The sequence below is a fragment of the Gymnogyps californianus genome, chromosome 1 (assembly GCF_018139145.2).
Source record: "Gymnogyps californianus isolate 813 chromosome 1, ASM1813914v2, whole genome shotgun sequence".
In the NCBI taxonomy this organism is placed as follows: Eukaryota; Metazoa; Chordata; class Aves; order Accipitriformes; family Cathartidae; genus Gymnogyps; species Gymnogyps californianus.
The window spans coordinates 85,240,858-85,266,990 of NC_059471.1; the positions used below are offsets into that span (position 1 = coordinate 85,240,858).

General features: G+C 45.3%; 1 protein-coding gene across 1 annotated transcript in view; it reads left to right on the plus strand.

Annotated features, from left to right (window-relative positions):
- Nucleotides 1–26,133, plus strand: part of NHS (NHS actin remodeling regulator) — a 260,992-nt gene that overhangs the window by 229,590 nt on the left and 5,269 nt on the right. Inside the window, exons 2-6 of the mRNA XM_050904539.1 lie at nucleotides 7,615–7,767; nucleotides 10,185–10,318; nucleotides 19,171–19,233; nucleotides 21,493–21,685; nucleotides 24,959–25,090. Of these exons, the coding sequence (XP_050760496.1) occupies nucleotides 7,615–7,767; nucleotides 10,185–10,318; nucleotides 19,171–19,233; nucleotides 21,493–21,685; nucleotides 24,959–25,090 (675 nt within the window). The remainder of the gene's footprint in view (nucleotides 1–7,614; nucleotides 7,768–10,184; nucleotides 10,319–19,170; nucleotides 19,234–21,492; nucleotides 21,686–24,958; nucleotides 25,091–26,133) is intronic.

Sequence of the window (26,133 nt, forward strand, 5' to 3'; positions counted from 1 at the left end):
ATGCAAAATTCAAGGATCTGCACATGGAAATGACATCCAAATCATATGCTTTCCAGTGTTTTAATCTTTCCAGATAACTGAACGCCAAATACAGATGGGGTTTTGTCCACTTGTCCGTTTTTCTCCTGAATAGCTGTTATTTCCATGTGTGACATAATGGAAGGCAGAAAAATGTCACAGAGATGCGCTAAGAAACCGTGGTTGAAACGTGAGAAGTTTCACTGTATTGGCAAGAAATAAAACAATACAAAAAGCATAAAAGATCATGGTCTTTCTCAACAGTTTCTGCTGTTGGTGAGGTTTCTGCCTTGTTGCTTGAGTTTGAAAGATTTGCTAAATTGTCCGTCCATGAGCGCAGAACAGAATAATAATTGTGCTCATATTGTTGCCCACACATAGCTAAAGACTTAACTTGTTTTGTCATGTCTCCCCTCCTGTTTGTCTGGAGGGCAGCTGCAGCCCGTGTAGACGCAGTCGTGCTGGCTTTGATTTGCTCGCGCGAGTGCCGGTGGCAGGACAGATGTGGTGATCCAGGCTTCAGGTCCAGACTGGTCACCCAAGCCATGTTTCAGGGCCTGTACCGCTGGAATTTGCTCCTCGCATCCATCCTGGACTCGGGTTGCACAGGGCAAAAAATCCTCAGAAATCACCCTGATAATAGCAATAATAAGATACAATGATGCACAGAGCCATTACAAACCATGTTTTCCAGTATGGGCTCCCAGAGAGAAGGAACCAAGGAGCAGACCACCCAAAATGGGGTGTCAGTCACCCACGGCCCTGTGACAGTGGGCGCTGCGAGGACTGAAAGGGAAATGTCCACACTGAATAGTGCCCTCACAAATGTCAGAGTGCACCAGGAAAGCAGGAACAAAAGGTGTGACCAAGGATGGGGGAATCCCATCCAGATCCTGAACAAATCCCAAAGATGCACAAGAGGGGCGAGGAAGAGGAGACATGTTTTGGCATGCAGTTTTCTATTTCACTGAGAGTTGAGCATCTCTTGCCTTATGTGAGAAGCATGCTTAGAAAGCTCTGTCAAGCTCAGGTAGGACCTGGCTCAGCTCTCACATCTCCTGGGGAGCTGGAGCGCACACAGCTGCCCAGGGGAGAGGAGGACAGGGAAGCGCAGGCAGTGTCCTCAGCAGCCCCTGCGGTGCCAAGGGGCCAGAGCGCCTGTCCCATTCCTGTCATCTGATGTCCCCGCCCCCGCTGGCAAAAGGGCTTCAGAAGAGAAAGCCATCACTGTCAGGTGCTGCTCTGGCACTGACATGGACAGAAATTATTGCTTCTCCTTGGTGGGGAAAGACCATGGCATCCTGCCCCTGCCAGGGTGAACAGGGTTCCCGAGGGCACCAAGGTATGTCTGAGTTTCTGGCTCCAGTCACGTGGTACTTTTTATCTAGAGGTGTGAGGGAAATTGTGTGCTTGCCCATGCTTGTAGGTATGGTCACTGAAGTTATGGCAAGGTTGCCGTTGCTCAGCTGGGTGATGAAAATGCTGAAGAGCCAGTAGCCTTAGTTGCAAGGAACAGCAGCCCCACCAACACACTCCCTTTGCACGGGCATTTTTCAGTCCTTAATAAAGATGAGACGGGAAGGTAGCTCATTCAAATAGCTATTTGCGGTTCCAGTTGGTGGGGTTTGCCATTGGCAAATAGGTCAAGGCTCGGGGAAATGTCTGGGTGTGTGCACGGTTGGGAGCAAGCGCAATTGTAGAAAACAGAGCAACTGTCCCACCTCCAAGGAGCTCTGGGCTCCTGTGTCCCCGCTGGGTAAGCCCCGGCACCCTCTGTGCCATCACTGTGAAACAGCAGCCGCAGAGGGAGCTGCTTTGAAAGTACCGAGCTTGCTGATGCATTGCACAAAATGTGGGACATGTACAGCAGAGAAGCGACTGTAGATTTTTACCAGCCTTGTAGGCTTAAACCCCCTGGGTGTTACAGTGGAGACATGAGTACTTGGGGGAAGCATACATTTGAGACATTCAGGGCTATAAATAAAATTCACATCAGACTCAGCACTTGCCTCAATGAAACATTTACACACTAAAATGCATGATGAAGTTGGATGTGTTGCCAGACTGCCTAGTCTTTGAGATAATCTGGTCTTCCTCAGAATTAATTTTCTTGTGATGTTTTGCACACAAACTTAGCAGGCAGTAGCTCACTGCTGACCTGGGCAGTAGGTGTGCAAGAGTTCGATCAGGTTGAACTCTGCTGCTGCTGCTGCTGGCATAGGCCTATTTATGCAAAGCTGGGTGAACAGACAGCTCTCTTATGACATTGAATCGCACAAGAAAAAAGCCACCATTTTTACCTGAAATGGCTAGAAAAAATGGCATTTGCTAAAATGACAGGTCAACCACCTTAATGCTGGAGAAGAAGGGCTTCCCGAGCAAAGCCTGGTACGGTGCTGCTGGCCACGGCAGCCTTCGAGAGCATCCCGCACCCCTGCGGCGCCGCAGGGAGAAGCGGTGGAGTTTTGCTGGGTGCACAGCCCCCAGCTCCTCTGCCTCCTGCAAAGGGCTTGGGTCATTAGAGCCTCTCATAAGACTAATTGGGCTCTGGAATAGGCTTATTCACTAGTCTGATCCTTTTTAATTGTGGTTTTTGTCTTTTGTAATCCAGATACTTTAATAAGGATTCGGCAGCTGCCGGTTCAGCTTTGCTTGTGCAGGAATTCACAGCGTGACAGCTCTGGGCTATGTCCCTTAGCATGTAGGCACCTTCCTTGCTCACCGCTCAAATCCCCTCCAGGCTGCACGCTTTTTCACACCTGACACCAAATCGTGTTTTCTCTTTGAACCAGGAAACATAGGAAATTATCTTCCCCCCCCCGACACCTAATGGCAACTATAATACAGAAAGAAATAATAGAAAGTTGAGAAACAGAAGGAGCTGGGGAGGGGGGAGGCAAGTGTCTAGAGAAGCAGACGGAGTTGGGGGAGGAAACCCCTGGATCTATCAAATAAATAGAGCAGAAATCTTTCTTGCTTGGCCTTTGTGGTGTTATTATTAGAACAACCACGCCTGAGTGCACTAAAGCCGCACAACCTTCAAGCATCCACATCCAGCTCTGCTATAGCAGGATCCTTTTTCTGCTTTGCTGAAGGAGGGAGGGAGAGTGAATGAGAGGATGTGAAGACGAGAAGGGTCTATAAATGATAAATATGATCAGCTTCGATAAAACAGCTATTTGGAAACCTTCAAAAATCTTGTCATGAGAACAGCCATTAGGGTAGGTCTGTTTGACATTGGTTGTCAGGAAACCAGCCAACGTTAATGGATTCACAGAATGCAATGGAGAATCCATTTATGTGGTCTCTTGTCGTTTTGTCATCCCACAAGACAAAAAAACCAATTACTTTTACTCGGGAATGAAATGAACATGATCGTTTATATGATTCACTTGTATATTCTAAATTGATCAAAGCGCACACTAAAAATATATTAACAATCTATATATGATGCCTGAAATGCAGCATTTCCTACATCTGTACAGGTTTTTTTTCTCATTCACTGGGGTGTCCAGCTGTTAATAATTTAAAGACTGTGGCTTTACAGTTTCTGTATTGCTTTATTTATTATGCGTATTACGATGATGCTGAGGGGCTACAGCCACGTGCAGGCTCGGCATTGTAAAAACAGCCTGCAGTGTAAAACACCGAGTGAAAGCAAGTGCTGGCTGAAAGAGATACCTTATCCCCATTTTACAGAACGGAGGCATAGGGAGTGTTAATATTTAACCCAGGCTCTTAGCAGAAGCATATGGCGAAGCTTTGACTGCACAGGTCTTCTAGATCTCAGCCCAGTGGTCTTTGACTGCTGAATTACCCCGCCACAGGGTTGGCTTTTTTCTTTTAGCGGAAGTAAGAGATTCAGCCCTGTGCAGAAAATCAGACGTTCAGTGGTCCTGAAAGCTCACGGTCCACTCCTGCGGTTGCATCCTCTGGCTTCAGCTCCCAGCAATGGTGCCCAGCTCCCAGGGGCCCATGCCCAAACAGTGAGGGCTAGGCAAGATGCCGTTGCAGGAGCACAGGCAATGTGCAAAGGACATGGAAAGACATGTGCAAAGGACGATGTGCAAGGAATGAAATGGAAGCCAGTCCCTCTTTTGGCAGGCAATCACATCTGGTAATCCCTTTCAGAAAGGATGCAGGCTCTCTCACTTACCGGTTAGCTTTTTCCCTCTCTTTCCCCTTTCCAGGAGGCTTTTCCAGAGCTTCGCAGCTCTGAGGTTGGGATGCCGTTCTTCAAACATCCAGCCTAATTGCATTTGTGGTGGGTTTACACTTATTTGTCCTTGGGCCAGCATTGTCCTCTACCCTATCCAGTGCTTCTCCCTCCCTCTGAGCTTCACCCCCACCACAGGCTGAGAACATTCATCCCCTCATGGCTTTTTTGCCAGCTCTTTTAGTTTCTCTTCTGGACCGCCTAGAAAATCCACTCCAGCTTTTGAGTATTTTAAAGGACTGTTCAGTTCAGTGCATCTTGTGCAATATTTCTGCTTTCTTGGTGTCGGTGGGGCATATTCCCTCACACGGCGAATCAGAGTTCCTGCAGGGAAAGGCGAGAAGATAGGGATGTGCGCTGGCTGGGGCCATGGCACAGGGTACTGTAAGCTTCTTAGTGCCCTATCATTTGAAGGTAAGCAATGTATTTGTGCTTTATTTTTCTTCTGGTACAGCACTATGCACAGCTCTGCCAGGTTTGCTGGCTTAGGGAGACTTGTTGGATGGCTAAGAGGTCGTGCTATTTTATCTGTGAACAGCAATGTGTGTCTACAACAGCAAGTGCATAGCAGAATTGTATTATTAGCTTGGTTTCATTTTTAAGTCTCACACAAAGTATATTAACCCAACTCCTACTCTTCTTATTTGTAAAACACTGCTGCTAAAGCCAGAAGAGCTTTCTGCAAGTTAAATTTTGCAGCAAAATCTATTCTAGTCTAATGAAATGTCTGAACATTTCATAAGTAGGTAAAACTTTCCACTCACCGAGCTCCATCAGAGACAACTACTAGAGCTTCAGTCTAGACAGTTTTTTTCTGGGAGTAGGAAGGAACTGCTTGTGCCTGCCATTTCATTAGCCTCCAGGGTACAATTTGTGATCATGAATATCACATATCCTCAGCGATATAAGGAATGGGTGGGTATCGTTACTATCACTTACGAATTTTTGTCTTGAGATGAGCTTCCCAAGGAGGCAGTGCGGCTCAGAGCAGGATGGCGGCTAGTTGCTTTGTGTCTCGGTATCCTGTCTGTAAAACAGACATAGTGCTTCCTTACCCTCAAGGGGTAAAGGACATACAAAATCAGCTCATGCTAGTGAGATATTCACCTACTGCAGTGGTGACAGACAGACAAGCCATCAAAAGCTTTGCTTGCGATTTGGCAACATTATGTTATTACAATGTTGATAATTTAATTAGTAAATCCTCATGATGAACAAACACCTACAGGTTGCCGTCATTCATCCTACAAACCCCCCCACTATCAATAATTTTTTTTCTCACCCTGGTGCCATTCCTTGGACTGACACCATGGCCAGTTGCATGGAGCAGCACTGCAAACATACTGTAAACTGAGTGAAATCCCACCTGCAAAAATCCACTGAGAAGCAAAGCAAGGCTGCCTACTGGACACAGAGTTTGAGGTCCCTTTGGCGGTGCTGAAGCTCTGAGAACCTGAACTTCAGCAGATCTATCACCATATTATACCACCACTTCCATCATGACACCCACAAAGTTTTGTGAACTGGTTTTTTTTCTTATCAAAGAAACTGATAAAGTCTGTCAGCATCCTGCATGTGGCAGCATGGTTCCTACGTTTCTCCTCTTGTGTTTGCTCCCTCGTTCTCCTACTGTACTTTCCCAGTTCTTTTCTCTATACAAAGCACTGGTATGCCTTCAGCCTGAGTGAATGTTGTTTTGCATTAAAGAAAGCAACAAAGCCAGAAAGAGCAAAGCATCTCCACCAGAGAGCAGCTCTCTGACATGTTGCACTGACTCCCCCACAGAAAAGGGCAACTGCTCCTGCAGGTCAGAGTGCAAAAGCACAGAAAGTAGATGAGAGCCCCGAAACGTGCTAGTTCCTTGGCTGGAGATAACATACTGCTGTGGACATCCTGTCACCAACCTCTTTCTCTGGCTTGGCCTCCCCGTCAGTGGTGTCCCACAACAGTGGCACATCCCTTCTCCTTCTCTTGTGGAAGCGGCGAGAGCCCTGCCAGGCAAGGGCTGGGGGCTGCGCTTGCCTGGAGTGGTAAAAGCCCGGACACAAAATACCCATCATCTCAGAGGGCAAGACGGAGGCTGGAGAAGGGGGCTGGCACACAGGCTGGGTCGCTAACACAGAGTTACAAATCCCTGGAAGTATTCTCTGTGGAAGTGGGCTCTGGCCATCAGCGTTGTGTGGGACTGCGTTGAGATTGAAGCCACCTCTGCTCCGCTGGTGGCAGCTCCTCTGGACGCCCACTGGTTGAGAGAGATGAGGGCGAAGGAGAGGAGCACGTGGCCAGTGAGGGGACCAACCCGAGGCATGCTGGCTGTTTGGCTCCTCTCTGGGAAGGCAACCCCAGGAGGTACCTCCACCACCCTTCCTCCCATGCGTGAGAGAGCCCGCCTGCGTCGTGCTGCGCTGTCCTGTAAGCAAAACAGCTGGAGCAGCTCCTTGGCGTTACAAGAGGAGACGACTGGAGAGACTGTTTGTGTCGATGCCTGTAGAAGAAGGAGCAAGCCCAGTGCTATAGCTGAGGACGTGCCACGTGCTCTGCTGCGTTACGTGGGCTGCTGAGCACAGGTGGGACAAGCCTGCTCCATGCGGCCAGCCGGGGCAGAGCGCTGGCATCCCCCATGGCCCTCCTCTCCAGCTTTGGCCCTTGGAAAGCTAGCTACTGCGTATGCTGAGGTTGGGCACATCTCCCCCGTGTCCCAGCGCTCCTGAGAAATTCTCTCAAGCCTTTAGTGGACCTGGTTCCACTAAACTTTCAGAGGCAGACTTCTGGGATTTCTCTGTAGAGGAATTGAAGTGTTCCTGTCCCTCAGAAGTCCCTGTCTATTAAGGGAACCTCTTTTGATAGGTGACAGTTAAAGTCGCTCAGCAGGGCGAGCAGTTAATCTCAGGCGTTGCGCGCTGGAAGGCAACGAGCTAGCAACCTGTGTCAGAAATTAGTCGTGCGTAACATGATGTAGTGAAAGAGCATATTGGCAGGAGAATGGGTAAATGGAAGACCCATTCCTCCCTCAGCCGTTGCTCAAAATGTCACTGTGGGAAGGTTGCGTAGCTTCTTTGCGTTTTCATTTTGCTATCTATAAAATTTTTATCCCTTTAGTCCATATATTTAACACTGATGTAGTGTCATTGCACCTACTTGCCTCCACAGAGCCATTTGCTATCTGGCAAAAGGGCATTGTCTAAATGCTAAGTGGTATAACGTGGTGTGGAAACACAGAGAAGATCATGGTCACTGTTATTTGGTGGGAGGAGAGGTGCTGTAACGTTCCCAGTGCTCATTCTTGGCACTGCTGTTCCAAGCGAGAGCCTTTGCTTTTCAGCTAGGTTGATGTAAGAGAGGCTAGGAGTCTTATCTTGCACTCTGGTTTTATCCTTCAGCTGTCTCCAACCTGGATGCAGAGAGCAAACTGAGTGTCTATTACCGAGCACCTTGGCATCAGCAAAGAAACATCTTCCTCCCCTCCACCAGACCGCCTTGCGTGGAGGAGCTGCACCACCACGCCAAGCAGCACCTGCGAGCCTTGCGCAGAGGTAGGTGCTCGCGCACGCTCCGGCTCCAGTTCCACATACGTGACGCCTCTCCACGGTCCCCTCCAGGCAGCAGCAGGGTGCTCAGGCACAGGCACAGGGCTGTGGGCACTGGTATCCACTGGGACTTAGGTACTCAGGCTAAGAAATAAAGCTGAAGAAATTCTAGCAGTAGAAAAGGCTTGTGCCCTCTTCGGCTTGTTTATGATTACTAGAGTAGAGCTGAAAAGGACTTTTTACTTTTCCTTTTTACATTCTTTCTTTGTATGTTTTTCTATTAAAGTGGATATGTCTGAATTGTGTGAGCAAATCCATGCACTGACCCCAAAAGGATGGAGGCACTGAGTGTTTCAACAAGGCCATCTTGTCTCCCTCCACTAAACAGATGTTAAACAATGCCTCAGCTCCAGGACAGATAAGATTTAACTTCCCAAGGGCTGAAACTGGAGCTCAGTAGTATTACAGAGTCTCCACAGAAACTGAGCTGTCTGCATGGGATTTCCAAGGACGATACTGGAGGAGACCTGCATCCTTCAAGGGTGGCAGCTGAAAGCCAGGTGATACCCCAGACAGCTTGGAAGGGTCGGGCAGGCGTCCCCTCCCCACACCAGGGAACACCTCCTGACATCGCCTAACAAACTGGAGACCTGTAGCCTCAAAAATGAATCATGCAACACAGGGAGGAAGCGGGAGCAATCAAGGTCATAACCAGGCTCCTGGATCCCTGCCATGAAGGGAATTTTCTAGGTGCAAATGTCTGGATGGTCCTACAACAGCACACTACAGGGAAGGCAAAAGATGGGGAAAGGTCATTTTTCACTGGGAACCTAACCAAGGGAAAATTCTTACTGGGAAGCACGTAAAAGTAGGCAAACAAGCCTGTCTTTCTTCTATGCCATAAGGAAGGAGAAAATCCATGCAGGTCACCCCTAAAACGTTCAGCAGCAGCCTCCTGTGTTGGAAGTGTTTTGCACCAACAGCTATCATTGCCTTGCTCATTTATTATTGTTATCAGGTTATAATAATAATGGATTACTCAGATCTGCAGAGCATCTGTTAGCTGGATAAAACGTTCCAATTAATTACCGCATTTGAACCTCTCTACAGATTTTAGCTCAATAACACACTGAGGGTGCAGTATGTCTTCATAGCACTGCAAAGAGCGATACAGCCGAATTGCAATCACAGTAGTAGTGTTGGAGTAGAGCAGAAGCTGGCTTTTCTGCTCTTCGCAGCTCTGCCTTGCAACTGTCCCAGGACCAGGCTGATCTCCGCCTGCCATCTTGTGGGCAGGAGAAATCCTGACAGCAGCACGGGAAGGCAGCTGTCAGAAAATGCCTCATCGTTTTAAAGTTACAAATCTCTGTTTTGGCAACTTCCCGTCCTCCACGTTTAACGGCAGCTGTGCAGGTTCAGCAGGCAGCTTGGCATGTGCTGCTTTATTTTATTTTCCAAATAACTGCATATACTGGAGTGAAATTATAATCGGAAATTTACCCTAAACATGTTTATTGTGTCTCACCTACTTCTTCTATCAGAATTTCATTATCTCTTTATCTATTTAACCAGGAGTAATTAAAACTAAACATTAGCTCAGAAAACAGCTATGCTAGCAGCAAACATTGTTGGCTGGACTGTAGCTATGTGCATCAGATCAATCCATCATCCCCTTCCAGCAGCATTCCATGCAAACAGTAATTATCTGACTGTCACCTAAAGTTAGAGAAGGGAAGTTCATGAGCGTTCTCCCATTCACTTGGAAGGTTTCAGAGACTTGGGACTGATGCTGGAAGAGGACTGAATATTGTGAGCCCATGGTGAAGGAAGACTCCTCTGGGCCCAGGGTGGAGAGATCTTGACTTTTCCAGGATGATCTCCTCCATGCCGGGACACAGAGCTGTTGCTGCAACAACCTTCATGATGTCAAACCAATGCTCAGGACCTGGTGCTGTCACGCAGCTGGGGAAGGAAATCCTACCTGGGGCTGTATTTCCTTCTTTCTCCTCAAGAGGGGTACATTTTATATGGGTAGAGTGCAGGCGTTACTGGAGCTCGACATTTCAAGGCAACAGGAGCTGCAGGTTCCCATTGGGAATCAGGACTCAGGTCCCAAGCACCTAGAAGGTAGCTCCTTTGTCACTTGGGATAAAGGGTATAAATCCCATTTGGGGAGAATTCAGCTTCGGTGCACACGCTGGGGTGTGTTGTATGAGCATTGCTCTTCCAGGGGCTTCGATGTCTGGTAACTGCTTGTCCTCTTCAGTTCCAACCGGGATCATAGATACTGGTCAGTGGGGAAGAGGAGGACCTTCATTTTTGGAGTCCACATCCTGTTTGTGTCTCTGTTGTGCTGTTAATAGAGATATTTATATGTTTTTAACACTCTGAAAGACTCACGTCTTCTTTCTCATCCAAAACAGAACATCGAAGCCGAGGTGACAACAGAGAGCAAAAAGTCCAAGGCCCCATCGCTGTGGTGGCTCCCCCCTTTCCTCCCTTCCCTGCAATCTGCAGCCAAAAGAGGCAAGCGATAAAGGACCGGCACTTGCTACCAGTAAGTCTTTCACTGCAGCTATCACACTAACACGTTATTAGCAATGTGGGACCTAAGCGTGACAGTGCTTCACAAGTGCCCCGACCCAAGCCTGTGCAGGTACAACACAGCTGACCTTAAAGGCTGTCAGCAGCGTAACTCAGGTCGCAGCTTCCAGCAGCCAGCCCCAGGGTGGACATTTCCATTGAGAAACCTCTTATTTTTCACCCATGGCCAGCACACGTACGCACTCATTCACACACTCCTCCACAGTCCTTCATGTTCTCCACTCCTGCTTTAGGTAGCACTTCCAGGACCCTCCTGTAATTTCAGAAAGTGCTGTAATTTCAGCCCTGGCATTAGCATTGCCAGGAGCCAAGAACTCAAGGGCTTTGAGTGCTGGCTTGAGGCTCGTGTGTGTGCAGATAGGCTCAGCAGCACTTCTCCAGCTACAAGGAACTAGAGTTTCCACGTATGTATGGGCAATGGTCCTGTTCTGCAGTGTCCACCTCCATGCAGTTTTTTCAGATGCTTCATGTCTCACACATGTCCTTGCAGCCAGCCAAGCAGGAACTCCAGCTGAAGATCTGCCCATGTATGTCTGTGCTGACTTGCCACTGCTGCGCTAATTTGAAATCAAATTAGTGTTGACAATATGGTATTTATCACCGTTAAAGGAAATGCACCAGATCCACAGATTTAACTCTGATTGGATCCATAATTCCCACTGGTTTCAGCAGGACTTCGGTACCTCTGTGGCTCCTAGTGTTTGGCCATGAAAGTGCCATAGTAGGTACATTCTGCCCTGTGCTAAGAGCCATTGCATTCCTCAAACCAGTTTAAACTCCACAGGTCAGAGCTGAATTTGACTTTTAAGTGATGCATATGTCTAATGCCAGCCCTTGGTGTAGGGATAGATCTGTCCTGCATCTGCAGGTACAGGGACATTGGCATCTACAGAGATGCTACACCCGTGAGCATATTATAAGTGTGTAGCTACTGAAGCGTCACCTACTTAGCTTAAAAATCCAAGTACATTCATCCTAATCCATTATATTAACCATATGGAAATACTATAATGGTAAAGGAGTCACAGTGTAAAGCATCTGTCCAGGGACAAAAACGTCAGCTAGCCAGCCCATAGGAAGAGTTGTGTTTCTCATCTGAAAGCATGAACTGCATGATAAGGTTCTGATTAGTTTGACTATTCTGGTTTTTTGGCTGCTTCTCTGGATAATTTTGAGGAAAGCATCACCATCACTGCAGGCTTTGAACTGGTTAAATTTGCAGGCCTTATGATTCAACTGAAAGAAGATACCCTGATGTTAAGGGACAGCATAGAAAAGAGTTGGAAGCCAGAAAGGAGAAACAGGCTTACCTGTTTCTTCTTTATAAGTCATCATCAAAGCTACTGCTGTTGTAGGGTGATTGAAACGTAAAGGAGAGGTGACCCCACATTATGGATCAGAACTAGTTACAGATAATAGTTTGGACAATATATTGAATATAAAGCTCTCTTAGTTAGTATCAGATGGGGAACAAGGCATGTCTTTTGAAATTGCATACTCGGTGGCGAAAGGCCTGAATCTTTGCTGTGTTTGGAAAACAACCAGTGTGTTTTAGACATTACTTCCATCTGTGGAACACAAAATAATAATAAATAGTGAACAACCCTCTGAGTCCTGTATTAGTTGGCAAAATTAAGTCATGCTGAATGCAGATGTCTTGGCTTTATCACCAAGTCCACCTTTTTCTTTTCAAGAGGGAAAACATTAAGCTTTGTGCCCACCCATACTGGGCCTTTTGTTGGAAGCTGACCAGGTTCAGTGTTCCCCTAAGGAGGAGCAAACAAGAGCTGCTTGGAGGTTGTCATCCTATCAATTTCAAGGCATCTGGCAATGTTCTGCTTTGGTAATTGCAAATAGGCCAAGGCCAGAGTACTTCAAAGTGCCTTGACCCATTTCTGAGAGAACTCCTTGTTCGTGGGGCAACCCTAAAAATTAGAGAGAATAAGGGAAGATGAAGCTGCACATGAACGCTCTGTCTGGCACAAGGTTAATCAGAGATTTTTACAAGACACTGCAACAATGAATAGCTAATTGATATTGTGCCAGCCTTCATGACTTAATGATATCATTACAAGAGAAAGTTGAGAATGCTGTTATTGGCTAGCTTGCCCTTTTTGGCATAAGCTTTTTGACATCTGCAAATGCGTATCTGCTTCAGGGACTGTCAGTAATGTTTGATATCTGATTCCAGTCGATTGTATCATCTATTCAACAATGAACTAAAGATGTTAAATCCCACAAGAATTTTTATTCATGGCATAGCAGTCTATTGTGTATTCCACTTTTCTGATGCATTGGAAAGATGCTGGTGAAAGCAATACTAAACAACAATAAAAGCCCCTTTCTGTGTTTCTTATGAATTAGGAAAGGGATTGTTTCTTTTAAATTACGAAAGGTATCAACGAGAAGCTGGAAAATTTTTAAAAGTTACAGGATCTGACTTTTCCAAACTGACCATCTAAGTTAAATGCATACATTAAGGTACTGAAATAAGTGGCTTGATTTTGAGAAATGTTCAAATTACCACTGTGAGACCTGTGAGAACTATCACTACTGAAAGCTACTGCAAAACAGGTCACCTATGTCTGAGACCAGCCAAGGCTTCCACATTTGTACCTTTTGGCTGCTGTTTTTATTGCTACCAATTAGGTGGCTATGAGCTTTTCCAAAGATCTTGCATATTGCACAGTAAAGCTAGAGAAAATCAAGCACAACAGGTGAAGATTCACTTTTAAGCATGACTGTCTTTACAGGGAGGAAGATGCCAAAGCCCCACAAATTCCAAGAAAGACCAAATGAATTCAAGTCCAAAGCAACTAATGCCAGTGTAAATGGGTCTGGAGGGACGTTTTGGGCTGTTCCATCACACGATCATTTTGTCATGGAGAAGGAGTAGAGAACTAGAAATGACATGGGATCTTTTCTGTCCCAGGCAAGACAAGTTTGGAGTTAGCTTTATAGTCTACTCTTGTTACAGGAACTGCCCTGATTTGTCTGATGAAAGGTCCGCTTAGCCCAGAGGCGAGAAGGGGATCCTTCAGGAAAGAGTATAAAAACAAGGCATGGTTTATGCCATTTATTGTCCCGTGATTTATCCTTCCAGTTTCATACAGAAATTGGTTACAGAGCTCCTGAGCCAGAGATCAAACAGAGAATAATAGCCACCAAGGAACCTGTCTGCGTTGATTTTGAGACTTGTTTAATCCATTTTTTCAGCAAATTTACACCTTTGGCCTCAACAGCATCTTGTGACAATGACTTTAACAATCTGTATGAAAATGTATCTTTTGTTTGTTTCAAACCCGATGCCTCATAATTTCATCAGATCCCTTCTAGTTCTTAGACTGTGAGAAACAGTAAGCATTGCTTCCTCATTCCCTTTCTCCATGCCCCTCCTGGTTTTGCAGACTTGAGTTTACTTTTCTATCCATCCCAGTCATTCATTTTTAAAGCTGAAAAACTCTAGCATACTTAGCCTCTCTTTACACAGAAGAACTATACAAACAAACACATTTATAAGTATCATTCATTCAGGCATTTTTGCCAATGAAGAAAGAAAAAAAAAAAGAAACAAGAATAAACTGAAGAGAGTATGAGGAAGTTATGGACTTGCTAAAATGAGGGAAATATTTCTTATACATGTTCCCATGACAACCCTGCCTGTAGCACTGCTGAGGCCAGTCACTGAGTGTGAAGATGCTGTGTCATTCCAACTGCATTTCAGCCTTCTCTTTCATTTTCTCTGCGTTATTTCTTTCTCTGGTTTCCCCAAGTCCATCCGGCCAGGCTCCGAAATCTCAGTGTTCAAGTTCAGAATGTCATGGGACCACACTTGCTCAAACCCCTCGTGGCACAGCTGTTATAATAAAACAAGGGAGATGGAGCAAGGAACTCAGTATTTGGAAATTCACACTCACAGTTGCACAAAGTTCAGTGTCAGTTTGTCCATAATTATAATCTGAGCACAAATCTAAGGGATAAGAAGCAGGAGGTTGTTTTCCAGCCAGGCTTTACCTCTCCCTGAGACCTCAGCTAGAGCAAATGTGAAGAGAAAATAATGCGTCAGGTAATTTTATTCCATCTCCCTACCATTTCAAAAATATTCCCTATGCTCTGCTTTAGGATGCTTTGTATAGCAAAGGGAAGCACCACTGAACGTACTAACTTTCACACAGTTTTGTGCTGAAGCCATACGAAGCCTCAGTAAAAAATAACTGAGTTGAGGACCGGGCACAAGTTGGGCTATGCACTTTCTGTGTGCAAATCCTGCCTGTAGCTATTAGAAATAAAACCTACCTGGCATTATTCGTCAGAATGAACCTGTATAGCACTATTTGTGCAATGAGCCTAATACCTACTGCCCTGTATCGTGGGATGATTATTTTGTACCTTCGTCTGCTGGAATGCCATGTGTGGTATGACTTCTGTCAGAAAACACATCTTATTTTTGTCTTTACCTTGTCAAAACATTGGAGAAGTACATTAATCGTTAAAGGATTGTCAGTACTTTAATAGATCGCATTTGTGATGCTCCAAAAGAAAAGGAAACACCTACAAGCAAATAAAACAAAAACTTGAGGAGAATGAAACATATGGAAATATAAATGTTGGGAGCAGGCAGGTGAGCAGGGTTGTGTTTTGCAGCAGAAATAGCATGGTCAGAAATATTCCTGTTATTTTCTCTTCAGCATCAGTTGACTGCATAAGAAAGCTGCTGTATAGGTAGGAACATTAATTTCTAATTAAGTAGTCAACTGTGCTCTGAAAACACTGGAAAACTGCTAACCTTTTATTAGTATTTCTTGTCCTTTTACCAGACCTTTAATTTTTCCAGCATGTAAATCAATACCATTTTCCTTAACTCCTGTAAGTTAATGAAGCAGCAGGCTCTCCATTTTACAGGCAGAGAAAGGGAGACAGGGAGGTTTCATCCAGGGCCGCAGGAGTCAGTACTCAACCCATGTGAACGTGGGATTAAACGCTATTTCACACTTACTCTACATGTTACCTTCCCAGTACGTGAATGATTGCTTTCCAACAAGAAGCCAGGATGTACTGTTAATAAGTACATATTATTTCTGTGCTCACGTAGGGTGAAAGCATCCTGTATGTATGTTCTCTTTGCTGCTGGAAATGGACCATATATGAAGCTTGTGGATGGTGAAGCTACATGCCAATGCTCTCCTCGGGTGAATATCACCCGCTTTATTCATAAGGTCATCCTGGGAAGGAAATTTCCCCCACCTGGTGCTACAGAAGCCTAAAGTCAGAAATAATATTGATCCCTTATGCTTTTTGTTAGCTGCAACCTTTAGGCGGCAGGAGTCAAAAATAGTCCTCTGGAGAATAGCGCTGTGCTGCTAGCCGCCTCCTGCCCTCGCCAAGGCTGTGTCGGCACTGCCAGCACCGGCCCTGTGCTGCTGGCGGTTGTGACTCAGCCACCGAGATTTCCTGTGAGGCAACACCTTGCCTACATGGCCAAACAGAGCTGAGGGGGAAGGAATCAACTCAGCCGTGCCTAAATTTGACAAACATGTTGAGGATAAATGCTCTTGATGAGGCTTTAGCATTCTCAAGTCATCTTTAATTACCTGAAGAAAAATTAGTTCTTTATTCTTGCGTTTATGTTTTTCCCCTCGCCATTGCACTGTGTTCAATATGCCCTCTGTACTAACTTTGAAATCCCAGTATCTCCTGTAATGGTATTACTATAGGTAAGGCAGGCTAGGTGCATGATTTAATGCAAATGATGCTTCTTGCACTAGTCTTCCCTTGTATCTTGAAGATCCCAAACAACAGGGGCATCTCAAAGCTTTGGGGGATGGAAAACAGAAGAGGGGCTGAAGTGGCATTTTTGTCCTGTTATTGGCCCATTCATTTCCTCCTCCGGATCCCAGCTCTGGGACAGTAAATAGGGCAGGCCCATAAATTGCCAGGCTGGCAAGTTTGTCGACTGCCAAATTGCTCCTTTGTCACTGCACTGATGGGGTTTAAGATTTTCATTCGCTAAAAGGGTGAATCATGTGTCCTGACTTAGGTACCTGCGAGTAACATTAGGCTCTTCCTAAAATCAGTGGGGAGAGTGTTCAGGGTCGCTTCATCTCGCCCCGCATTAGGTGCTGAAGGAAGGTGAGCTGAATTGTTCTGCGACAATGCCGCTTTCTCTTCCTCTATAGGGGAAGCCTTGTTGACTAGTTCAGACTTGAACATCTGAATTTTTTGTTGTAGTGCACAGAAACCAATGACTTTCACATCGAAGAGACGCGGAGCACTGAGAAATCAGATCACATGCATATGCAACCAAGATTTTTACTGCAAAGCAGTTTCACGAGCACAATGGCACCTCTGCAAGTGAAGTTGATGGGATAGCTCAGAAAATAAAGATGCTCACATTTCTCAGTGACTGCAGAATAAATCCCTATTCAAGCAATTACACACCAGTTTGGTTTCAAAGCAATCTTAGCCCATTAAAGAAAAATGCCTATTTAAAGTATTCTAGCTTTGTATTTAACAGATTGATTATCACTGTTGCTGTTTGCCAAGCACACCCACACAAAAGAAATTCACTTTGAAAACTGCCTAACTGCAGATTTGCCCATCAGACCAGAACAGCCTTGGGTATATAATAATAATTTCTTGCTTAATTACGTGTTTACTCAGGACATTTAGAGATATTCTGGTCTTCTGAGTGAATGAGAACATATGAAGAGCGGCAGCTCGCTCTCTCCCCCAGCGTGGAGGTGTCAAAATGTTGAGGCTGCTGCTATATGCCAGTGTGCCTTGGCTGCCCAGCGGTGGGTACCACGCGGGAGCAGGCAGTGGGTGACCTCGGGACCCCTTGGTGAGGTAGTGGTGGCACCGGCTTTCTCAGGAGCACCGCTGTGACAACAGGAGCTGAAATTTTGCCGGTCACCTCCATTTTTGTCCTACCTCTTCATGGTAGGAACCTACCTAGGAAGTTTGTCCTGCCATGCTTAAACAGGGACCTGAGACTTTGGCACATCAAATGATGGCTGTGGGTACACGTAACTGGACGGGTGTTTTCTTGGAGGTGTCAGGCAGAGCGGCACCCGGGGGAAGTAGGAAAGCCCCGCACTGACAGGACAGACAGACGGGTAGCCACTCCTTGCTTGAGGCCAAAGTCGAGGTCCTGCTGTTTCTCCTGGGAAAGTTTGTCCCTGAGTGGCTTGTGCATGTAGCTGTGCTCGGAGCTCGGGGCGGGAGGTCCCTCCTGTCCTCTTCTCTTTGTGTGCTGACTAGGGCCATCATAGGCCTTTGTGGGACATTGCAAAGATTTTCATATCCTCTTGTCACCTCAGCAGCATTTGTCTCCCCCTGTCTCGACCCTCCCCAGAGATCCTCCGACACCTTCCACGGGGAAGCTGAATTTCAGTTCAAATCCTGATCCCATTAACTGCAGTCAATCTGCTCAGAGCAGGTGACTGGAAACTCGGACGGAGGACCAAGGGTAAAATCATCCTTGGGTATCTGAAAAGTAGACTGAACTGGTTGATGTATCTCCACAGCCTTTGCTGCATGAACAGATGTGTTTCTCCTGTGACAGGACTTTTCCCAGCTTGGGAGAACGGGTTTTGCACTGACCTGGATAGAAACTAACCTACTGGAAATGTTAACTGGGAACAGTCCTTTTTTGATTCCCCCCCTCTGCTCTCCTGTAAGGCTTATGGGCAGCTCATATGGGGGCTTCCCGTGGTTTTAGTCCTGCACATGGGACCAGGGCAAAGCAGCAGGTGTTGCATATCTAGGAAGAGAGTAGGACAAGAAGGAGAATTAGGCCTTTTGAGACTCACCACAGCTTTTTTTTTTGAGAGGAGACCATATAATGCAAAGTCTTTCAAACTGAGGTTTGTGGTTCATCCATCACGGTGGTGTTGATAATGACCGGAAGGAAAAACATTCATAGGATTATTTGGCAGGTCTGCTAACTAATGCAGGGAGAGATAATAACCCCCACTGAGAAACACGTGCTAGAGCTTTCCAGTGTGATGAACAGTCCTGTTTTCTTTATCTCCTTTTTTGTTTTATTTCCTGTTTCAAAAGAAGTCATCCTTCACTCTTTGGTTCTGAAAACAGGACATTGCAACAAACAAACCAGCGTTTCTGCCAGAAGAGGATTTCAGAGGTGCAGGGATTCAGCGAGACCCAGGACATCGTGGACATCACTGTTTGTCCTTTCAAGCGTTATAAAAAGTGACAAAAAGCCAATTGGCCGTTCTCACCCTGACACAATGATCGCAACCTTAGAGATGTAATGATAACATCAGAAAACCTTAGCAATCAATGTATTTGATAAATCACCCTCAGGAACAGCATTATTTATATCCATTGCTTAAATACCTCATGCAAAAAATTTCCCTTATATTATGAAATAGATCATTTATAATGCAATTGGATATGTAGCTTGCACGGCTTCAGCTCCCGGCAGTACACAGTTTGAGTTACCAAATCAATACAAGGCATTCTTGGGACAATTTAAGCATGTCTGTACAAGGAGGTTGAACCAATTTCACTGCAGTTTTGTCTAATCTGAGTAAGCAAAATCAGCACAGACTTCACAGGGGTCCAAACCACTCTGTGGGCACAGTTGCTTGAGCTGCATTTTGTAGAGGAGTAGTCTGTTCTGGGGAACAAACCCATCAGCAGGAAATAGGGTGGAAATCTCAGCTTGTTTTGCCTCTGATGCTAATTTATCCAGACAAAAATGATGTGCTTTTACCAGAAACGTTTTGTGTATGTTTTTAAATTTTTTTTTTTTTTTTTTTTTTTTACATTTCACATTTATAGTTTAACAGCACCCGTTCGCCCTCCCCAATTGAGTGTTGCCACATGACCCCCTGGAGTAGAAAGGTACTGGAAAAACAAGCAATCCTCAACTAACAGCCCTGTCTCACTCTTCTCCCTTCCAGATCCTAACCCTTTCTCTTGCTTGCTTTTCACTTGCTAACTTTACTGCGCTAAAAGAAGCCTTTTCTGTTTTTCTCATGTCAGTAAGACACAATAATGACCTTTTTTTCCCCCCACTCTTTCATTTGTCACCTTGGATGGGTTTCAGGAGCTCGTGGCCACAAGGCCACCTCCTCCTATCGCCTCCTTTAAAAGGCCTGAATGGGGACAGACTCGATAGCGTTAGCGACTGCATTTCATTCTCTTGCAATGTTTTTGCCAAACTGCCCCTTTTCTTCTTTTTTTCCTAAATGGTAAGAAATTGTTCAGGCAATGCCAGCACGACAGCGGGTATTTATGCTCTGGCCATTTGGTGATGCCACTGTTTGGAGAGGAGGAGCTCTGGCAGCCAGGGTCACTTCGCCCGCTTTGTCCAGCGCTTCATTGTCATCCAGGGGAGGAATCGGCAACAAATGCAGCCTCCGTGTGTGTGTGTGTCCGTGTGTGTGTGTGTGTGTGTCCATGTGCGTGTGTCCGTCCGTGTGTCCATGCGTGTGTGCAAGGGGTTTTTTTTTTTTGCATGCATGCATGAAACTTTTGGGGGAGGGAGTTACCTAGGAAACAAAGTCTTTTGTGCTTGAAGTTTATATGAGCTATTCACGTCTGCCGGGGATCGGCACAAAAGCTGCAGGCAGAAAGAAGGCTGCGATGTTTGACTGAAATCCTACGTGGGAAAAGGGGGTTTTCTGTGGGCGGGAGGAGGAGGAAGCGTGTGTTATCTCGGGTCTCGGGGTGCTGCGGGAGGTGACACTGGAGAGGTAAGTAAGTGCCCTCCAACAGTTTAAATAGTAGCTGCCGAGTTAAGATCTTAAATGCTTTTTGGGGCCGGGGCGTAAATGCTGTTTGGCAAGCCTGAGACGGTTAATTCCCCTGGGATTTGTGAGGAGCCTGGGCGGAGGAATGGCAGAAGTACAATGGCAGCCCAGGCGTGATCCTGCCGTGTTCAACACCCGCCGGCTCAACACCCTGCCAAGGAGCCGGAGAGCAATATTTTATCTTCACCGTGTTTGCTACCAAAACTAAAACTGGCAAATGAAGTGTAAACAGCAGGCATGAGGGGGAAGGCTGGTAGTTAAGCAGCTGGGAATTCAGGACTGAAGAGAAAGCCGGCCTGAAAGGGATTGCACTTCATTTTTAAAAACCGAGAGGCAGATGGACGTCCTGGGCTGGTTGAAGAGTTGTCACAGCTTATAGAAGAATGTATTAATGGAAAAAGGGAGGGAAATTAGGCAGAAAAAGGTAAGTGTTTCTCCGCTCTGTCCCTTCCAAACAAAACAGAAACCTTTTTTTGTAAACAGAGAGACCCCCAAACCCGAGTTGGTAGCCAGCACTACATGAAAATGCACTTAATTTATTTCTTTTTTACTAGAAGAAATTATAGCGGCTTTGCCAGACAGGGTGTTGTTGGGGGATTTGTTATTTCTTCTAAAAGAAAACAAACCATCTGTGTTTCTTCCATGCAGTTTACTTTTCTCTCCGTTTCTTTATCTTCCGTACCTAGCGCTTCTCGTAGCATGCTGTAAAAATGTGCATGGTTTCTAAATAATCCTTTGAATTTCTTCTGGTGGTGGCTACTCTTCTCTTTGGCCACTGTCCCCCCGCCCCGGCACTGTTAACGCCTGCCGCTTCCCACCACATAGCTGCTGGGTGGCTGCAACTTCGGTCTGCTCATGGTCTGAGTTTGTAAAAATGAAATGCAAGTGGTTTTCTGAAGTACGGAGGGGTCTTCTTTAAAGCTTTGGGCCTTCTGATGCTTGTCCTCAAACTAATGGTTATGTGGGGCCAGTCCTCGCTAGTCATCAGCAGACTCGGGTGTTCAAAAGGTTGCAGATGCAAATGAGGGCCCATGTGTCTAACACTGATGGTAATTGAGGGCACGCTTGCGACGGCTGCCCACGAATGCAAGACGTGCCCCTTCTGACGGAGGAGATGTCTTGTAAATGTCACTGTAAATACCCTGAATTCCAGTATGTTGAGGTAGTTTCCTCCTATTAGCAGGATGTTACTTTTCCATTGGAGAATAGCTTGTGCTGTGTGACTTGGCTAGAACGATTCCTCCTTGCATCCCTGTAATTGATTTCTGATCTGTGTGTCTGCTTTGTTTCAAAATTAGCCTCGTGTGCCTGAGTGGGAGACACTGATTTTGAATGTATTCATTTGCAGTCCCATCCACCAGAGGACGAAGATACAGATGTCATGTTAGGGCAGAGGCCGAAAAATCCAATACATAATATCCCTTCTACACTGGATAAACAAACCAATTGGAGTAAAGCACTACCTCTCCCAACTCCAGAGGAGAAAATGAAACAAGATGCCCAAGTGATTTCTTCTTGCATTATCCCCATCAATGTCACTGGTACAAATCTCTTCTATTTCTTTTTGTATTTATTGCATGGTTCAAGGGAGGTCAAGTACTTATTTTGTTTAATTTATTTGAAGTCACAGGATTATGCAGTCTGGGGGCAAAGACCCTAGCTTGAGGATTTAGTTTCTGGAAGACAGTGGGCTAAATTCATCCCTCATGCATGACCGCTGGAGTCACTGAAGCCGCATCTAGGATTAATTTGGCCCGTATTTTCAGAGTCATGTTATACAGTGTAACGTAACACTGGTTCCCTGTATAAACAATGTACTTTTGTTGTGTATATAACCTACAGTCTGTATTTACAAAGACCTCAAATAACTTTTTGAATGTAGCTGACTGAAATAATGCAGAAAGCCACCAAAATTAATCATATGATTATCATGTGTAGCAGGAGAAGAGAAACTAGAGAATGTAGGCTACTATTTGCAGTGCTTTAAACATGCGAGGCATGACTGTGTAGCATGCAAACCATCGCTCTGAGATCTCTTTACATGCAGCTATGCTGAAGGTATAGTAATGGCATTTTCTTTTATTTCTATAACATTTGGATACATTTGACTAGATTTATTTGAAGGAGAATTTGTTTATAGAAGCAGCAGGTATATCACTTATTAAATGTGATAGATGACTTATTTCCAGCATCAAAAATCAGGCTGTTTTTCTCTTTCTCTTTTTCTCTTTCTCTCCTTCCAGAGGGCTATGGTAAACATAAAGTTGATCTGAGTTTTCCTCAATAATATTTCGCACCAAGTTTTGATTAACGTAAGAGCATAAAGTGGGCTGACTTTCATGGTTATAGACTTGAATATAAACAATCAGGAAAAAAGCAGGGAGCTTTCAGTTAGCCTTCATTCCCCAGAGAAAATATTTGTATTTAATTCTATTTTCCCAGTAACTGGGGGGTTGGGGGGGAGGTCACAGCCCCTCACATCCCATTGCTCTTTCCCGTGTCTATCAGCGGTGCCCAGCCTTCCTGCAAGACAGACTGCGGGGTTCACCATGGTGCTGGGGAGGGCTGTATGCCCACAGTCCATCTTCAGCCCCCCAGCCAAGGGGCTCTGGGCTTTTGGGCTTGCAGCACGTCTGTCCTACAGTGTCACGGTGACAAGTCCCCATCTGCTCCACCATCAGCTGCATGAATCCTCCTGGTGACGGCAATGCGGTCCCGGTTCCCTTCCGCCCCAGCAGCAGAGGTGACACTGCACAGTGCCACCAGCTCTGCCCACCCGGGGAGGCGGCAGCCAGGAGCGAGTGTCCCTGCCACCGGGACGGTGCTTCTGGCCAGCCGGGGCCCCACGGGAGGAAAGGCGGCCGGCCGGCAGAGCTGCCTGCATAGGCCCTGCTGGGCTGGAGGTTGGGAGCTGGCTGGTCGAGATCGCAGGTTGGGCACTGCCGATAGAAATCCCTGTGGAAAGTCACAGATAGTGTGGTGTGTTTCCATGAGGTAAAGCTGGTGTTAAAATGATGCTCTTTCTAGATTCAATATAGGACCCTAACTGGTGTAGGCTTTCTAGCATGGCTAATGTCACCTAATGCAGTTGAGAGGAGAGTTAGGTGTGAGACCAATGTTAACTTTTCCAGTAATAGCCATTTTTGCCTAGACTCCACCTGCCATACATTGGAACCAAATTTCCACTGATCAGTTTTACAGATCAAGAATGGTATGTAATCTTCTGGATGTTTATGTGTATCATTCTCATTAGCACTAATGGGAATAATTTGTATGCGTCACGGGGAGGATATACCCTCTTCCACTTTCCTCTCAGAGATGACCCCCATGCGTCTGGCGCACAGAGCATGTTTGGCTAACTCACAGTTGCTGGAAAACCAGCAATGATGCTGATATTGATTTTTCATTTCAAAGAGTTTGCTTTCAGTTCTCTGTTTTTGTTTTTTAAGCTTCTCCCAACCCTGAGAAACGTTCACTTTTTTGAAAATGACTGTTGTTGGAGTTTACAGCACTTCTGTTCCATATTAAAGAAAGTTCTTCCTCTGCTTATTCCAGGGGCATTGGTGGTTACAGGACATCTGTCTGAAGCCTCTATTTCACTGTAGTAGATTTCAAGAAGAACTTTTACAAGAAAGTTACTTTTTAATGTTTTACATTGTTATGTAGTGTAATATGTACGTGTATGTCTGTGTATAATTATGTTTTCTATAATTATACGCTACTAAAATAGAGCTTCTTATCAGGATTTTTTTTTCCTTTTGTTTGGTTTAGTTTGTTCGTTTTTCTTAAGATTACAAACCACTGTACCAGCGATCCTTATGTTAGTGTTTTTATGGACCTGGCACATTTTTTCCGACCTGTCCCACGTCAACTTTAGAGAGCATGAGTGTACAGTTGTGCAAAAAGCCAGCGCAGATGGGGACTGGTCTTCTGGGGGGCCTCCTTTTAACTTTATTTTGACAACACAGTGTAAAAAAACAAAGTGAAAGGCACTTGCCTGTGCTAATGCCATGGAAACAAAGAAAACGAGGAATTCTCGCCTATTCTGTATGACTGTGGTCATAAATAAATGTGGCTGTGAACTTGGGCTCCTAAATCCAAACTGAGGATCATGATTGACTGTGTGACCCGATTCCCAGAGTGGACTCCCACGCATCCCGCCATGTGCTGAGCACTTGCGAAAATCAGGCCACTTACTGACATATGCAAATAAATAGCAGCTGCCCATTTATGTCACCCTTGGCCACGTGTCATCGTCACGAAGAATGCTCTCTCAACTTGCACAGGGACTTGGCCCCATTTTAGCTGTCTCCTTCCTTTTTGAAATGTTAGCCCCCTTGGCATATTGGTCTCCTAAGAAGCGCCCAACTACTGCAATATGGCATTATAACCTTAAATTGTTTTCTTACGCTTAGTTGCTTAAAATAAGTCAGGCTATAGCTGAACAGATTACTCTTTGCAGACAAGTTACTGTCATTGTCCCTATGACAGATGGATAAATAGCTATAAGAAAGATGCCCTGTTACCAAGAGCTCTCAACTCTATTTTCCTTCCTGATTTTCTTTTCTTTTCTTTTCTTTTTTTTTTTTTTTAAATGCCTTCTGTTATTTTTGGCAGACCAGGCTGCTGAGGGGGAGCTGGAATTAGATGTAAAACTGTGATATACTGTGATATAATTTACATAAGAGCTACATAAGGGCTCCCTTATGTTTATTCACAGGCTTAATCCAAGCTCACATACCTCCACTGTGTTCCAGCCATGAAAATTTGTTTACTATTTCTAAAGGCTAATGAGACCTATTTATGGGTTGCAGGAGTTGGTTTTGACAGAGAGGCTAGTATACGCTGCTCTCTTGTTCATTCACAATCTGTACTACAGCGGAGACGAAAGTTGAGGAGGAGGAAAACCATCTCTGGCATCCCCAGAAGAGTGCAACAAGAAATAGGTGTAGTATAAATACAAATCTTCCGTAGATAGCTTTCTAACCAACTTAAATTGCAGTGATATGAGCTGGTAGCCAGCCTTCCAAAGAAACGAAACCTCGAAAGCGTAAATGCTTGTGGAGTTTGGGAATGATGTGGTTTGTTTTTTTGATTTACTACAGTAAGCGAAGCTATATTACTCCATATGGCCTTGACGGACCGGGGGCCTTACTGAGTAATATAGATGTACGTGTTCAGCTCTTATCGTGTAAATGTTAATCAGTTCTTTTTTTTTTTCCATTTTGTTTCTGTTATGAACCCATAGTTATGTGCATAAAAAGTAACTAGATTAAGTGAAAGTTTTTTCTTGCGTGAGGGGAGCTTAAGGTAAAGAACTGACAGATGTTGCTCAGCAAAGTGATGATGAGCTGTCACAACAGCCGGATAACTCACTCAGATGAGCAGTTGGATATCCGCCTTAGAGACAGCTGCTGGTACCCTACGGGAAACTTTGCTTAACGTTCCTTTTATTTATCACGCTCGTCCTCGATTCCTTCCTTTCATTCTTTATTACCAAGCATATTTGCCTGAAATCGAGCGGCTTACCTCACTTTTTGTCCCAGGTAAATTAGGAGCAACTCCGTTGAGGGCAAATCCAGTGTAAAATTGGTATTAACCCAAAACGAAACTAACAAACGGGATCGTTATTTCTTACTGTTCATCTGCACCTGGAGATGGCTCTGGTATCTCGGTCCGTTGCCGTGAAACTTGATGGGAAGCAGAAGGAATGTGTTTATCATAGGGAAAAAGAAACCAGAGAACCTATGAAAGAAAGATCCTGTTGCCTTGCAAATATTCTTGGTAGTAAAGAAGCAGATAATGGAAATTCTGAATAGACAGGTAGTCAAAACAGAATTATTTTTAGAAGCTTACGGAGTGTTTTGTCCAGCAGCCACTCCTGAAAACTGTCTTTAATTAGTTGAAATAGAGTGACAAAACCCGAAAACTTAATATTTCTCTTAATATTTACTACAGCAAGATTAGCTCCGCATGAGATCACATTGCA